Genomic DNA, 18494 nt, shown 5'->3' on the forward strand with positions numbered 1-18494 from the left:
CAAAAAAGTTTACACCTAGGAAATTGTTAATTATTTAAAAAATCATCTATGAACAGTAAATTATTATACAGCTCATAAAAGAGTGTTTTATCCCAAATCAGTTGGTATCATTTTTGTGTGGTATGTGTTTACGCTTGGATGAACAGGAGGCATTGTTTGCGAGAGTACAAAAATCGACTTGCGCCAAAGTGATGCCTACAGTATGTATTATGTTGGGATTAGCGGAGTGAGAGAATAAATTGAATGTATCAAATGAAATGTATTGCATATGCTGTTTGCAGAAGCAAGGTCGCACACACACACGCACGCGCACAAATGTACGTTGATATTTTATATTCGATATTTGATATGTGTGGCATGATTAATTTTGTAAGGGATGTTATTTAGATCTGCAAAGACCGAATTAATACCCAAATCCCAATTTTTGTATTCCTTTATTCAAACATCACATAAACAATTTTGGCGCAAGTCGATTTTCGCACTATCGCAAACAATGCCTCCTGTTCATCCAAGCGAGAACGCATACCACACAAAATGATACTAAATGATTGAGGATAAAAGACTCTTTCATAAGGTGTATAATAAATTACTGTGCATAGATTAATTTTTAAATAATGAGCAATTTTCTAGGTGTAATTTTTTTTTGGACTCACAGTGTATGTTCTTCGTTAGGACATTTTCATATTCCTGTATTTTCATCAGAACTATCATCTGAACTTTCATTCTCGCTGGATTCACTCATCTGAAGCTGATTATCTGGGCCTAGTGTTCTGCTGAATTTAATGACAGCATCAGCTAGTAAATCTTCTATCTCTTTTATTCCTCTGTTCTTCACGGCCATGATTCCTTTCAGTTCTTGCTTGCTTGCCATAGGGGGGACATACCTGTCAGTATACTACAGCAAAGATAAGATCGAAAAGTACAAAATGCGAAGTACATTTCACTGTTAAGAAAAAATGAAGCACTTGAATGTACTACGTAACATTTAACAAAGTCATAAGCGGAGTTTTGTGGTGTAACGGTGAAGGGAGAAGAAGAGAATTTCTTGAAAATGATATATAGTGCAGCTGCTACATTATACTTGACTGCCCTGTAGCTGCTTATACGGAGACACAACAAAATCTATTCAAAGGCTTCTGAAGATATATTTTGTAGAGTAATTGAGATGCTAAGTGTTGTGTTGCACTTTTTCCCATTATTGGCTATATTTCTTTTTGCTTTTGTTATTCATTTCAAGGGGGATAACTTCTAATTTTAGAACTGTGGCAAACACTTCACACTTTATTCTTGGGATGGCTACTGTAAATCCATTTGTAGCCTTTTAATATATTGACTATTACTTACTGAGGCCTTATTTCTTTAAAGAATAAACACGTGAAATGTTTGTGATTTTTAAATGTTAAGGGAGGTTCTTTTACAGCTCTCATAGCGCACCACCTCGTAAGCCAATGCCTTTCATACGTACACCTTAATTGTCAAACTGGTGTAGATTAGATATGTACACTCCATAATATTTGCTTCAATCATGTATACAACGGTAACCTAACAATTTATATAATTACAAGAGTCTAACACATTATTTATCATGTTTTGGTTGATGAAAGCCATTGCCTGGTAAAACATCAGATTAATAACATGAACAGACTGATGTGTGTACCTTTTTTTTAATTTTTTTAAAAATCTTTATGAAGAGAATCAACATGTGCGGTGTGTCCAGGGTAGTAAGGTAATCGAAGTATGATGTAAAAATGAAACATGTTTTATCCTTCTATCATAAATTAGTGTTGGGAAAATGAAAAAAAAAACGCCTGGACATACCACACAATCAGCACAGCCAATCCCAGTGTCTGCAGTTTCCACAAGCCGTTGATTTTGTTCTTTTAAAGAAGCTAGCTGTTTCTTCAAGTACAGAAGCATGCTCCTCATCTCCTGTCTGAGAAGCACGTGTTCTTCTCTGTATCGCTGCACCAGTACAAAGAGGTCCACCATTTTCTTCTTCATATCCCATGGCAGAGAAGATGAGCTAGACCCTAGAAAATGTATATAATTTACGTTAATGAGTGGAAATCATGGCTGATAATGGATGTGCCAAAGTAGTGACGAAATGGAGTATATTCTTGACCTTGTTTTCGTGATAGCTGACACTGTTGAAACACAATAATAAATAAATTCAACCTTGGTGTAATTAATTGCCTTTAATAATAATAATAACAATACTTAGTTTTTATATATCGCTTAATACAATGTCTCTTTGAAAGCGCTTTACAAATATACTATTACCCCGGTCATTGGATTCAGTGCTTGCCCGCACACACTGTGTGCACAATCTCCACTCCCTGGGGAGCATTCCAGCCAGGCGTTACCTGACGCTCAAAAACTGTTTGACCAACAATGACGGTCGCATCCTACCGGGTACCCATTTAACACCTGGATGGAGAGTACCAAGTGCAGATTAATATCTTGCCAAAGGATATTAGTGCCGTGTCGGGATTCGAACCCTCGACCTTCGCATCTCGAGTCAAGCACCTTAAACCACTCGACTACGACACTCCTACATATTTGTTTTAATTTTTCATTTCCCGCAGATGGCAGAAATGGCTATTAAAAATATACGCACGATAAAGTAAAAAATATTTGATACAAATAATTACATATTTATTTCATATAACAATATTTAATACAAATAAGGACAAAATTCATTCTGAGGCAAGTCTAACATGATCTTCGTGAAGAATGTATAGTTGGAAAAATGGAAGCGAAATCATTGAACTAAAACAAAAATCTTTTCTCCATGCACTTTGACCTTGCAATCTTATTTAAGCGTTTATATTAATTATTGTTTTGATACTAAACCATCAAATACATTGAGGGTATTTCATACAATAATATCAATACTTTAAAACAAAAATACATCTAACGAAACGGGGGTGAATGTAAAAAAACACATCAATAAGCCTACCAGATTGATGCCATGGGAAATGTCCTTCAATAGCATCTACCACTGTCAACCGCTGCTCCTCTCCTGACAGCGTTGCAACTTTGTCAAGCTTTTCTTGCAGTTTTTCTTTCTCTAGTTCATTCTTTCTGCGTAACTTGGTTCGCTGCTTGGAACTGTCTACAATGAATGAACAACAAATGGAACCAATGACTGTGCTTTATATTCTGAATTGACACCTTTCTTACTTTACATTAAGATAAAAAGTCAAATAAAGCTCTTTGTATCAGCAAATTTAATTAGTAATTTAGGAAAACTAACCCGCGTACTGCTAGCATAAAGTTCTATGGTAACTTCTATCCTATCTCTGCATTAGAACAAAAATGGCTCTTTTATGACCCCGACCCCGACCCCGACCCCGCCGTTACCAGAAACATTTACGAGAATGTTAAAGAGGGATTGGAAGTCGTTCAGTGGGCACTAGTTGTTAATAGCCTTTAAGGTTACTGTACAGTGTAATATATCCAAATAATATGAGGTGTTCTCATAGACGACCTTCATTTTCCCACCGCATTATTTATAACTCCATGAATCAATGTTGGCACAATGAAGATGGGCTCATTTTTATAAAAAATAACTAAACGGTAAAATAATGTACAATGAAATGTAGTACTCCAAAGTGTAATAACAGAAAATCGTTTTCATAAAGTATAAAGCATACACTGAGTTTTTAAAGAAGGCATAATTTCTAGATGAACGATCTTGTATATAAAAATGTGTCTGGTGATGGGTTACCTGCAAGATTACTAACGGCCAACTTTCTCTGTTTAATTGAAAGAGCAATCAGCTCTACTTCTTGCTGCAGGAGAGAAATCTGACTCTCGATAGCAGCTTTCCTCCCCATCTGGAGAAGCGCATCTGGGCCAACGTTGAGACAGCGACAGAGTGTTTCCTCTAAGTTGGTAGAGTCATGAATCCTCGAAGCCTCGGCTTTCTTAGAGGCTTCCATGAAGAAGGAAGATGAGTCAAGGAGGAGACTTGTCTCTTTGCTTGAGGTTGACACATACTGCTCAAGATTCTTTGCTTCTTGTTCCAAAGTCCGTATCTTGAAGTATTTTTCTAGGTCAGTAATGTCAACCTCTGCTCGGCTTGATCCTATGGACAAAAATGAGGCACACTGATACATTGACTATAATGATCAACCACATCACACACCTGCACAAATTAAAACGATAATAATATAATAATAAATCAATGGGTTTCGGCCGGGGTTTAGGCAAATGCTGTTTGAGTTCTGAAGGAAGTTGAAAGAAATTCCCTTTGTCTCGTTTGAAGTAAGAACTAGACACAGAATACGACGCTTTAAAGTTTAATATATTTTCATATTATCAGGGTGACATGAGGAAGTAATGTTACCTCACTGACTCACCTTAACATTTAAAAGAGAAACCCCCTACATCGAGTAGTAAACTTCGTAAGCATTGTTCTATTCACACATATTCCTATGCTATATGAAACAGTGCTAATTCATTTAAAGTGTAGTTTAATATACCCATTAGTAATTGATCGCAGTTTTTTTTTTTTTTTATACCTTTCGCATGCTCCTTTACTTCCTCGTCCCACATCTGAAGAATATCTTCATTGACCTCACAATCCGCAGATGAAATCAAGGACTTCAGTTCATCCTCTGACCCTTTCAGGAAAATAGAATTCTGATATAGGAAAAGCAAAAGGGAATCCTTTGAATAAATTTCATTGCTTAAAAGAGTGATGCTATCATCTTAAATCCACCACAAGGTGGAACATGTTTCTAAAAAAAGTGAGATTTGTTTTATCATATTGAAACCAATCACAATTTTCGCCGGTGCACGACTCTGTACGTAGGGAGGGGGGGGGGGGTCGGGTGTCTGGAATGCATTAATATCGAGTGATAACGATAACGTGTAAAGATATATTTCAATAATAAAGATAGGAATCTATAGGTCATAAAGAACACGAACTAATTAGCGGATCATAGTTGGGATGGGAGTATGCTATAACCTAAAAACTGATTCAACAAGAAAACAAATCGGTTATTTTTTTTGGTTCCATCACCTGCGATATGTTCAGCACTGTGCTTAACCCGCATTTTGAATACTCCTTAATATTAATTGTTGAAAAGAACGTGGAATACTAACCCTTTTGTATCGTATACACAGCTGCTTAGCCATGGTGTTGACCTTTCGGTTGTTCCAAAAGAGAACATGCTCAGTAATTGTATCCTCACGAGCTGAAATCAATTACAATTAAAATATTGCCATCACAATTATGTACCTAAACTTTTCAAGAAATTCAATCATAAACGATAAATTCATATTAGATAATATGCACTGAGAATGCTTATAAGGATCGGAACCTGTGAACAGGTCCATGTTTTTGCATGCAAATTCGTTATGAATAATGGTAAGATTGTTTTGTCAATATTATTTTAATGATAATTATCTATGAGAGCCACAAACAAAGCTAGAAAACCGTTTGTAACATCTGCTATTTATTAACCGATTCGAAATTATAAATTTACGTTATCCAATTTACGTAACATTCACTAAGAATAGACACAAATGGTCACCTGCATAAGACATGTTTCTTGTAGTGGAGCCAAGCCTAGAGAGATATGAAAAGAACTGCTCCATGTCTTCACCAGCTCCTGCACATGCTCCTTGTTGATTACGGCCACCCCACAGAACCTAGTTAAATTCCAGTTCCACATAATATAGTACTTTAGTGAACTTTATAAAGTTTAGTATTTTGATGAAACATAATACTGATTACTAGGCATAGTTGGGGCTAACAACACTTTCTATTGACAACTAAGCTTAACCATTTAATTACTTATAAATACATTTGGAAGTTATTTCTTTAAGAATAATAAAATAATGGATAAAAAACAATTGGAAAAACAAAGATTCATTTAGATTAATAATATCATACCTAATCCATAAACTAGCTATCTTGTCTCAGGAAAATATCATATTTTGCTTACCTGACAAGACCACTGATGGGCCTTAGCGTGCATGACAGATAATGCTGGCTTCATGTTGGTCACTGCCTGCTTGAATCTATCATCCTTGCATGCTTGTTTCTTTGCCCAAGGCCAATATTTGCAGATTACATCTTGCCACAGATATTGTACCCCTAAGGGCAAAAGAAAATTTACTTGGATGTAATGCGGGTAAGCATACATTTCCCCAGTAAACATGTTAACTGCTTTCTGGGCCACTGCGTGCCTGCATCCCGCCACTTCCAGGCCGCATTCATCTAGTTTCCTCCTTCCCTTGCTTCTTGAGTTAGCTGCCCTCCAGGATGTGCTGCCACACATGTTTCCTGATGATTCCTGGTATAAGATTTAAAATAATTTGGTCTTCAAATAACTATACTCTTGGCCTTTAACATAGCTTAGTTGCCTTTGGAAGGAATTTTGTTGAAAGGGACTATTTGCAAAACATAAGGTAATTCACAATGCAAAAGAGGCCTAACCATCAACAGACATAATTATAAGCAATGATACATCAAGTTGTACCAATGATACATGAGTTATTGTGGTTGTGATTTGACTTGTTTAGAACGCCTGCATTTATATTTCCCAAATTAGAGTCATTGTAAAATACTTCATGTAATATCATTAATCAAACTCCATTAAGTTTTGTCTATAAAAAAGCGAGTATGTATAGGTTTACAAGATGCGTGCCACTGGCCCATCATGCGTCTATTCAAGTTATTCAATAACATTAACACAATGATACGGAAATCAAAATGTGACCCCCAGGATGACATATTCTACAATATTTCGGCACTTCAGAAAAGGCTCCACAATCTTCTCGGTGATTCATGAAGATAAAACTTTGATTTATAGAATAAAATACCTTCAACGGATGGTCCCTGGTGTAGACTGCATTCATGTGTTGTTTGACAGTCTCATTAGAGTCAATGAATACACCCTCATAATACGGCTTCCTTGATCCTCTGCGAACATGATATATATTTGGAATGTTCACCATTAATTGTAAATTAAAACTTAATGCACACAATTAATGACTGAAATATAACATCATTAAGTATCATATATTGTATAATAAATTCATTATCACCAAGGTTTTATTTTGTTAAAGTATACCCCCCCCCCCCCCCGGCATGAGAACATCGAATAAAGCACATTAAACATAGGTATTATAACAGCATTAGTATTCGTTCTTACCGAGGTACTTTGCTATATCTATAGACCTTGAAATTTCCGTCGACGTGGGCAGAGTGTTGTCCGTGGCTGCAAGCTGGGCAGGTCATTTGATTAGTCTCTTTTAAGCCCTTCATAGTATGCTGACAGTAACGGAACTCTGTCAATGCTCTAGAAAGCGCAGTCTTATTGATAGGCTTTCCCTTTAATGAGATAACAATATAATATTACAATTAGTACAGAAAAGCTGTAATATTCGACTGTACAATGTCTATCTGAATTTATCCTTAATTCTTAAAGATCTTTCTACTCGATGCAATAAGTCCATGACTGATATGGCCATGTTCATGTTATAATGTTAATTGATAGTTATGAAGGTTCATCATTTGAAGTGATTATATTTGATCAATAATCAACAGAGCAAAATAACGAGATTATAAATTTACAATCTGAAACAAAAATCTCCCTCACGACAGAAGATTTTGTCATTGTGTGAACCACATTGTAAGCTTTTACTTTGGTGCCACTTCCCAATAAACAAAATCACGTGAAAATCACGTCAATATAAAGGTATCGACTTGAGGAGAGTTACGTTCTTCAAACACCGGACATTTACGTAAATGTGTTAATACGTTTATTGCACTAGGTAACTTAAAACACACGTACACTAAATCACGCAATTATCACTGCAATATCACCATTATAATAACGTGATTATCCCTACCTTGGAGACCATGGTTTGTAAACATAATACTCCAGTGTTTGTTTGGTTATGAAATTACATCTTCATAAACGAAATTATCGCGTCACAGAAACACGTGAAGCGTTAGTGATAGTTTTAGTCAAAATATCTGCGTGAAATTCACGTGAATATTACGAGGCTGACTTGAGATGAATCATGTTCTTCAATCACGTGAAATGTACGTCGAAGAGGAAATATGTTACTGTAACCCGCGTTCAACCCAATAATTACGCAAATGTTACAATATAAATAAGCCAAAATAATGACGTTCTCATCCCGTTTTTGAACATCGTGTCTTGGATCTTTCATAATTACGTCCAGGCGCGCCGAAAGCAGTTTGGGATTAGAGGGGGTGAGGGGGGGGGGGTGGAGGGTGGGTGCAAACATCCCAGAAGAGAAAGCTAGTTGCAACTGGTCCAGTTGATGAACCAGTTAATACCAACTGGTAACCCTGGAAATTGAAATGGGCTCAATGATCCAGTTGATCCAGGCCAGTTAGAATTCAATTGGTCTAGCTGAGCCATTAGAACCATTTGGTAAAACTTCCAACCACTTGAATAGCAACAACACTTCAATACTGGTACGTCTGTATTTCCAATGTAAAGGCATTGGTAATAAGTAGACTTACATAATTTAATTAATCGAAATTTGTTCATGTACTTGTATTTTATTGAAATTATTTTAGTTCATAGTGAATGTTTCCCTTATTCATGTTTAACTATTATACGAAGTAGCGAAATGTCCTAATAACTGGTAATTTATATTTATAGTATTTTCGAAATGAATTGCATATAACTAAATCATCAGTAATTAAGAAATATGCTGTAAATTCAGATAAATTGTTTAAAAAACATAGATCTGCACGCACCCCATATTCAATATGCAAATTAATTGGTGTCAGCTGGTTCAACTGGAAATATGCCAACAGTCAGTCATCAACTGGTGCAACCGGAAATATGCACACTTCAGCTATCAACTGGTGCAATGAAATATGCCAACAGTCAGTTATCAACTGGTGAACATAGAAATATGCCAACAGTCACGGGATTATCACCACGTAACTTAAATGGTAACTGTGAAACCATCAAGACACCCAAGAATATCTCATTTTCACACCTGGAAAACACGGAATACCCAGCTTATATTAATAATCCGTTTGAGTCACGAGATCATCACCGCGGAACTGCTAGCAACTTTGACTACCATTTAAATAGGTGTTTTAAGACACCTAATAAATACAAATTTTTCACACCTAAATATCACGGATTCACAGCTTAGATTAGTGATCAGTTTTAACTACGTGATCATCACCGCGGAACTTATGGCAACTTTGACTACCATTTAAAAAGGTGTTTTAAGACACCTAATAATTACTAATTTTCACACCTAAATATCACGTATTCACAGCTTAGATTAGTAATCAGCTTGAGCCACGTGATCCTAACCAAGAAACTTATGGTAACTTTGAAACCATTTAAAGAGGTGTGTAAGACACCTCAGAATTACTAATTTAATATAACCAGAGATTCACGGACAGAACAATAAGACGATTAGCCGGTGTAAGTAACGTGATTATTACCATCAACCTTGGATAACCTGTGAAACCAATCGATAAAGGTGCTTACAAGACCAAATAATTACGTATGTATCACCACCATCGGTTAACGGACAAAAAACTCGTTGCTTGGTCAAGTGTTTATTTGGTCATAAACACTTGATTTACAGCGGTAAGTGGAATCACGTTACTCCAGTTGCGTGATAAATTGGTGGTTTTTAGGTTAGATGAAAACGTGAACAGGAGTACCTTTTTTGTTTAAATGAAGGCACGTGTCGATAACGTTTAAATCTAGTTCAAAAGGCACTATACTTTAAAATCACTTAAAATACACTCCCAAAAGAGGTTACTTTTTAGTGTTCTGTTTATTGGGTTGTAATAATGAAAGTATTATTTCCTGAGAAATGTCCAAAATTGCAAACAAATGAAAGCATAAAACGTGATGGTAATACTTCACTACTAACATTTATCTATATTACATTGGGATGAATTACTCAACTGTTCCATCGAAATCCTCAATGGCCTTTGCTATTGATGAAAGTGAAGATCCAGGCATGTTTTTGAGGAAGCAATCTATCCACTTTAGTAGGTCAGTGGAATATATTTGGCAAATACGGTTAGTGCTCCCCGGCCAGAACCCGTTCTCTATGATGCTTTGAATCTCCATCTCACTAGCAGCGTGGTGGCATGATTGGCAGATAACCTCACTGCGAGGGATGTGTTTACGACCTTTAAAACAAATATTTAAAAAAAAATAGTTTTCACATCTGAGTGTTAAACATGTTTTCTTGTAATCACTTTGATTAATATAACTTTTCATAACCTTTGATACCGGAGGCTTGGGCAGACCTGAATGCATGAAGCCTATACTTCAATATTTAATTCATCTTGAAAGCTTTTACAAAATGTGTACATAATCAACATAACTACATTAGTTGGTAAGACAATTGTCATTAGTGTTTTCTAATTGAATTATCCTGTTGAAAGTTCAAGTAAACTGTACATACATCAATATGTACGTAGCGAGTAATCGTCATTTATCGCACAACTGCTGCATGAGGGTTAGTGCTGCCACATTTCACGGTGATACCACATTACTTGTGAAAGCTGAGGAAAAGAAGATGTTTAAACGATTCAAATTAGACGTTATAACCATTTTGTTAAAGGTAAGGTTAAACCAAAGGGATGTCTGTATAATCCGGGGAACTGGGACTATAAGATAGATACGAATGACTAGCCTGTTCCATTTGTTATGCACGCACCTTTCATAGTTATGGCTATGTACACTGAGCTGGTTGTCCGTGTGCTGAAGCAATCCTCTCCATCACAGTTCTTACATTTCGCAGGAAGAGAGACCAGAAGTGGATTGTCTAATCATAAACAAACCAACCATAACATGTCAAATTATTTTGGTAGTAGATTTCAATTCCATGGCTTTATTATACAAAGATAATAAGAACCCCTAATATTTAGTTCAGTTGTTTATTTTAAGGCCAGGAAATGGTGTTATAACAACTTTTATTTCAAAAATTGATTACATTAAAAATAATGTAATGAAGGAACTTGTTAAGATACTTCTGGTATATTTTTAGATCCAAAAGTACTGAAATCATCAAACGAAACTGTAGGATTGCCAAATACCACAGTAGGTCTATTTCTACTTAAAAGAGATTTGGAACAGGAATGTAAGATTCATTATTATGTGTGTAGCATAAAAGTGTATTATGCTAAACATCATATTAACGAGGAATAATACAAATCCATATCCTTTTTCTCAGATTATGGTTAGTCTTGTGAATTGTATACTGGAACAAATACAAATTCAATTTCATGAATACTGAATCTAAATAATGCATAAATGAATCAATGGAATTTGAATTTGAACTGCCATCCCGAAACCTCTCCGAATCATCCCAACCATACATTGATTGCTAATGACATGTATGGTAATATAACTTGCAAATTCATTTTGAAAGTCAGAACATGTATGTATTAGAAAGTTAAAATCCTTAAGGAAAAGGTCTTCTGAATAATTATGAATCCTCCAGAATCAGTTTGAAACGCATGTCGAATCTCATACCATTTTCTCAATTCACACATGATTCTTCCCCGACGTTCTTCCTAGCTGTTGCACTTACCAATGGGAGCATTAACATAAAACCCATCTTCCCAGGACTGTCGATCGTGGAGGCAATGCTGTATGTGCTCTCTTGTGTCACAGTCCCTGCAAAGAAACCTTCTACAGTCTTTGCATTTAACCGATGCCTCGGAATCTTCACAGACATCACATCTACACTGATCTGGTATTGCTTCTAATTCAAGCATGTGATGGATGAGTGTTTCCCTGGACGACCTCCAACTTTCATCCAAGGATTCAAGCCGCTTAGTCCAAGAAGACGCCCCATCTTCTGGACTTATGCCAAATGCCTTTTGCAGCTCAGCAAGTAGACTCTCAACATCATCTATTGCAGACATAAAAAAAAAAACATTATAACAAAAATGCTACAGATTCAAGAAATAGTAACATCAGTAAGAATGATAATATGTAATTGTCAAGTTATTAATTGATCAGGTGGAGGGAAATTATCACCTGGTTCCGAGTTACGCTCAAAAGAATACACCATGATGAGATATGTGCATCTGATATATTTTACTGATTGCTTAATTAAACACTGTACAGTGCGTCCCAGAAAAAATGAAAACGAGAAATATCGATGTTTTATCATAACTTTACCACAATTATAATTAATAAATGACACATATTTGTAAAGCTTATATCACTCTCTTTCATTTGATGCAACTCATATGATGCATATTTCACGCTTGAGTGATTAAAATCAATTTGAAGTCTTTTGTCAATTCCGTTTGTTGCTATGGCAGGCAGCCAGTGAAAACGAATTCGTTTAATCAAATTATGAAAATGCAAGCATTACTTTAAATTGGTTTAATCACCCATGCGTGAAATATGCATCATATGAGTTGCATCAAACGAAAGAGGAGGACCTAGGCTTTACAAATATATGTCATTTATTAACAATTAATTATGATGAAACATCGATAATTCTCGTTTCGTTTCTTCTGGGACGCACTGTATACTTATTGCACTCCACGCATTGAGAGCATTATAGACTTGTCCCATCACTTGTTGCATTTTACGTTCTTAGACAAAGTATCCTAGTAAGTATCATTGCAACATGAACATTGGCTCAATATGATGACAACATTACTTCCTGACAGGTTTAGATTTCATGCATGATTCTCTGACAAATACTGACCAGGGAGGGTTCTATTACACTCTCCCTGTTATGACCTATTATACATGTACAGAACGTAACAAGAAATCGTATTTAAATGATAAGGTATAGCTAAGCTTTTTTCTTTTATGTAACACTGGTCTGCGTCAACTTCGCAGTTTGACCAATGTATTTCAGTGATCATCAATGACCACAGACTTTGAGCAACTTCTAAGAGTAATAGACAAACTTACTGACAAACAATGGTACCTCATGGTGCAAGACACATACCTGATTGCCCAGAAGATTCTAAAAACACTTCATCAACCTGGTGTTGATGTGGTGCGTCCTCCAATACGTGACCTGAACGAAATGAACATTTTTATGTTTGCTTCTTTATAGAGATAGATACGAAAGGTAAGACAATTATACAGGTAGTTTAAAGTAAACAAGGAGACGAAAACTGCAATCGCAAATACTTCATTTAATATATACTATCATCAAGATATGAAGGAAACGATGAGGAGCACAGAGATGAGAATAAAATCGGTTGAGAATAAAATAAAATCATACGAAGAAGAGAAGTTCCATGTTTTCAATACAAACAAACCACATGATAAAGACGTTATTTACGTCAAAAATTCGTGATGTAATATAAACTGTAGGATTTAAAACATGAATCTTCTCTTCTTCCTCAATTATTTATTGCGTCATCTTATGCTAACGCATGGACTTTTTATCGGATATAATTATATCGGATATATATACACTTCTATTTCCATCTGTCTCTCTTAGACGAGCACTCTCTCACAGTCGTGACCGAAAGAGCCAACTAATATCTTATGAATCTGAACTGACATATGAAATGCTGCAAAGGGAAATCATACATCGAGTATTTAAAGAAGATGGAACTTTAAATGTTGTCCTGACAGGACATCAATACATTCCAAAAAGTCGCCTGTACCATCCAAATACTCCACTGATTACAGAAATGGGAGTATACTGGAGTTGCTTGACATAATGAGTATCAATCATCTCCTACAATATCTCTTTATTGCTATAATGCAAACAGAAGTGATGAGGAACCGATGACTCATGCCGCATGTTACTAGAATATTAAATTGTAATGGGGAAAAGGGAAAATAATTACCATGCGGAGTTTCCCTCTGTGGTACTTGAGCCTTTGGTTCCCCTTCTAGTGGAAAAGTGAGACAGTGTTACGACGTCATTTTACAAACTGAGTCGCAAGTATGAAATTATATAACTGAGTCAATAGAAAGTTAATTTATATACTGCAATTGGAACAGGTAAGACACCATAAGATATGTATGAAACGAAACACATCACCTGCACTTGACATTCATAACGGCAGGTGCAGGGATGATTTTGATTCGTTTCTTTGAGCATGTGAATTCATGGCTCTAAACATAAATAAAATAATAACTACTTACTTCTTTTGGGGGCTTTTCTCTGTCTCTCCTTCGACCTTCTTTTGATAAGCCCAGTTTCAGGATCTGGTCTATTAAAGACCCACACTGTATCCTTTTTGCGTTTTGGCTTGGGTTGGAGTCCTAGGTCTTGAGCAAGTCTCTGGCCTGCCGCTTTAAATTTTGCATCCCAGTCTTCTGAGGTCAGATTACCTTGTTTCTTCCCCCTCTTTCCTACATAGAATTGTTAAGGAATATCACAGAGAGTGTGTAATAAAAGAACAATTCAATTTACATAAATATGCTGCAGTTTTTTATTTCTAAAAGGTACTATGTCTCATTTGCAGGTCAAAAAACATGAACAGGTTAAATTCCAACGGCATTTGAAAGACCTTGCTTTTTAGAACTTTCCTCAAAACGAATGACTTTGAAAATGGCTTTCTGTGGGAAAATAACGACCATTAGTTGTCGAATCGACATAAGTGATTGCAATTACCTAAGAAATAGTCTGATTTTCAGACCCTTGTACCGAATGGACCTACTTTTGTGCTGCACAAAGATTCAATCAGTTTAATTTTGGCCATTAGAAGAATCGGGTTATTGATGAAGACAAATGCTAATGTACCCTTTACAGCTCATTATTACCAAAGAAAAAAAGACGTCAGTTAGTCCTTCAATAGTGTCCGACAAGGAGGTCTAGATAGTGAACGGGTTTCCTTACATAATATGAATACTAGGAAACTGCTAACGTTTAAATTTCACAGATAGAAAATACATTACATATTCAGAATTCCTGCAGAGTTCTACATAATTTCATGTTGGCTGCAAAAGGAACATAGTATCTTTAAGGTAACGAAAGATATTCTTCAAGAAATAACTACAAACATCATAGGCTAACAGATCTGTCAAATACGATTTGTCATCAAATAGCTTGTTCTTAAAAGACATAATTATAATTATAATAATAATATCAATAAAAATATTAATAACAATATGATGATAATAATAATAATAATAATAATAATAATCATAATAATAATAATAATAATAACAATAATAATGTATATCATAATTATGATGATAATAATAATACAAATAATATTAGTAACATTAATAAAAATAGTGATGATGATGATGATGACAATGATGATGAAGATGACCATATAGTAATGACAATATGATAATAGTTATTATCAATTTAATAGTTATTATCAATAGTTATAATAGTTATCATCAATAGTTATTATAATAGTTATTATAATAGTTATGATCAATAGTTATTATAACAGTTCTTATCAATAGTTATTATAATAGTTATTATCAATAGTTAGTATAATAGTTATTATCAATATATGAAAACTAAATGATAAATAACTATTTCAAATGGAAAATGTCATGCACGCTGTACCTGCAGACATGCTGAAATAAGTGAAAAGTCACTTCTATAAATTATCCCTCAGTGATGACGTCACTCGGTCAATCCAACTGAAAACATTGAAAGGAAATATATAAATGAATTGCGCATGCTTGCATAGAGCATACATTTCGATGCCACATTTTCAATCAATTCTTGGGTCAATTCTGCAGTACGAATTCAAAGAAATTCATATTTCAATAACATATGGTAAAATGGAAAATAACTGTAAAATATTCAAACGTGAACTATAACAATGAAGATATGAAATACATATCACAACCACAAATTTGATACAATTTTCTCATATATATTTGAAAATATGTATCTAGTATACGTATGTACATTGTACATACACATTTCAGTATGTTGAGCTTAACCCATCTACAAAGAAATTATCAAAAGCACTTACTATACTACAATATTTGCAATCTTCAACAAAGAAAAATCCCTGAAATATATAGCTTACATGCGGTAAAATATTATCATGATTATTGTACATGTCACCTCTGAAATGCGGGTCGATGTACTTACCGGTCATGCCTTGGAGTAGAAACGCATCAGAGAAGTCCTATTTAGTCTGGTGAACACAATAACTCATCATTGTATTATTGCACAAGAAATAAATACCAAATATGCTAACATCTAACGATCACAATTAGTCAATAATGTTATGTTAAAAGTATACTATTCGTCATCGCTACCTCAGTGCAGTGGTAAGGATTCGTTGTCAACATTCAGGCGTCCAGAGTGCATACTACACGGGTATCTCATGTACATCGAATTGGCTACATAGTAGTGCGGTTTCTCCAAGAAATTTTCCAGTGCCGAAATTCCAAACAGAAGATTAGGCTCACGATAGTCTGAGTGTCCTAAACTTTCTTTGTTTCAGAAATGTCTTGCTCTAGCCAAAGTATCTATTTGCTCTAGCCAGGGAGGTGTCACAACTTCCTGCTCTAGCCCATATACTGACTGTAATTGATAATGTTAATCTGTGAGCAAGATCAATTAATATTGTTAATGGCTACTTATAGTGCTTTATAAAACCCGAGTCCTTCTCACACCCCTTACCAAAAAACACAAGCATTTTTTCGGAGGGGAGGGGGCCACTGATTGAAAAGTTGATCATCACGTACTATATGAATTCACTTGTAAAAAGGGGCTCTTGAATTAAATGACATAGCCGTAGAGACTATCATTTTTACATTTCAGGTGTCAAAATAGATCAAAATTACAATAGAAGAGTATATTATGTGAAATAATATGGAGAAAATTCGGTAAGGATATAGCCATAGGCCTATTTTAAGGTTCATCCGGCACTCAAGTTTTTGGGGGGCGAAAAAATACTTCAATTTATTTGCTTAATTACCCCTCACAACGAAACTTGGTTAGGCCTAGCTGGGCCTAGCTATAATCAATTGCGATCAAATTACATAGTAGGTCCATGGTATTTAAAGGAATTAAGGTGAATATATGGAGATCGAGGGGAAGGGGAAATGAAAGGGGGAAGAGAAACAGAGACAGACCTCGAAAGAGAGAGAGACTAGATAGAGAGAAGAGAGAGAGGAGGTGGGGGGGGGGAGCAAGCGCATAGCTAGGATTTTATTTCAAAGGGGGCAAATCACTTGGAGCGCGCGAATTGGAGGGCGCGAATCGCGCTCCCTAGGGGGTTGGTGCTAGGTAGGGGGCGTTTTTTAAGGGGGTGACCGCGCCCATCGCCCCCCCCCCCCCCACCCTGGCTACGCGCCTGAGAGAGAGAGAGAGAGAGCGAGAGAGGAAGGGAGAGAGAAAGAAAGAAATAGAGAAAGAGAGGGCTATTATTACCTTTTCTATAATAACCGTCTATGTCTTTTAGATTGCAAAAGCTAGACATACACAATATTTATTCGGGTTATCAGTAATAATCAAAATCTTAATGAGAATATAATAAGAATATTATGAATGATGATGGAGATCATGCTGATGAAAATGATGATGATATGGTAATAATGATAATGATAATTGTTATTTTCAATTACCATTACTATTTGTTTTATTATTTGTATTATTACTTTTGTTTTTGTTACTATCATTATTATCATTAAGATTATCATTATTATTGTTTTTATTATGGATATAATTATTACTGTTATTATTGTTACAATAATTGCAATTATAATATTTATCTTTAATATTAATATCATTATTACTACTACTAATTCTTCAAATGCTATTATAATTGTTGATATTGTTGTTGTATCTATCATGAATTACATTATCATTACTGTTTTCATTAAGGTAAGTAATCTAATACCCCCTCCCCCATCCCCATCCACCCCTGTCAAAATATGGGACCATAGATTTAAGAAAACAAAAAGTACTGCGATCCTGGACAAAGACTAGCTAAGCCATTCCGAGTGTCCGAGTTGGTCCTTGGGCGTCCTATATAGCCGATAAGCCTTTTGCTCGCCAGCCACTGAATTCTTCATCATTAAATAAAAGTTTAGCTTTTAAAAATCCAATTTATCCAAATCTATATATCAAAAAAAGTAAATCTAATTTTAAAGGAATAAAAATCCTGAGAGAAGAGGCGTAAATATTCACTTCTGAATGAAAAACGCCTATAAATTAAAACAACAACAACAACAACAGAGTTTGGGGTGGGGTACGATCACACCTGACACGCGCGAGCGGCTGCTGCACCCGCGCATGCCAAAGTGTACATCCCCGCGGACAACCACTCACACACAAACGTACATACATGCCCCATAAGCGGTAACCATCCCAATCCTAGTACCTATTTCATCACACTACCGCAAGATGGCAGCAAATAAATGGTCGCCCCAATAGCCCCTTAGAATGAAATAAATAGTCATTTTAAGGCGAAAGATACAATGCGTGTATATGTCATTATAGCTTCGAGACCAGGTTGGTTTATCCCAGATCCAGCCATTCCATGTACTCATTTGTGTTTTTGCTATCGGATCGCTTCACACCAA

The 18494-nt window shown here is 35.6% G+C and overlaps 1 protein-coding gene across 6 annotated transcripts; it reads right to left on the bottom strand.

Annotated features, from left to right (window-relative positions):
• Positions 1–453: 453 nt before the first annotated feature.
• On the bottom strand, positions 454–17083 carry LOC105443805. Of its 6 annotated transcripts, none has more exons than XM_030982254.1 (18): positions 16051–17083; positions 15511–15587; positions 14127–14336; positions 13826–13867; positions 12967–13038; positions 11581–11904; positions 10705–10812; positions 9942–10171; positions 7170–7348; positions 6838–6937; positions 5958–6308; positions 5544–5661; positions 5113–5204; positions 4527–4647; positions 3731–4090; positions 2960–3115; positions 1819–2030; positions 454–895 (listed from the first exon to the last, which is right to left on the bottom strand). In XM_030982254.1, the coding sequence occupies exons 2-18, from the start codon at positions 15518–15520 to the stop codon at positions 680–682; spliced, it is 2901 nt and encodes a 966-aa protein (XP_030838114.1). In that variant the 5' UTR covers positions 15521–15587; positions 16051–17083; the 3' UTR covers positions 454–679. The 6 variants fall into 6 exon arrangements, with proteins under 6 accessions (XP_030838114.1, XP_011675727.1, XP_030838107.1 ...); XM_011677425.2 differs by having other exon boundaries at positions 13826–13870; positions 16051–17082; XM_030982247.1 differs by lacking the exon at positions 15511–15587 and having other exon boundaries at positions 13826–13870.
• Between the last annotated feature and the right edge of the window lie 1411 nt (positions 17084–18494).

Source organism: Strongylocentrotus purpuratus, unplaced genomic scaffold, assembly GCF_000002235.5.
Source record: "Strongylocentrotus purpuratus isolate Spur 01 unplaced genomic scaffold, Spur_5.0 spur5_contig_824, whole genome shotgun sequence".
Classification (NCBI taxonomy): Eukaryota; Metazoa; Echinodermata; class Echinoidea; order Camarodonta; family Strongylocentrotidae; genus Strongylocentrotus; species Strongylocentrotus purpuratus.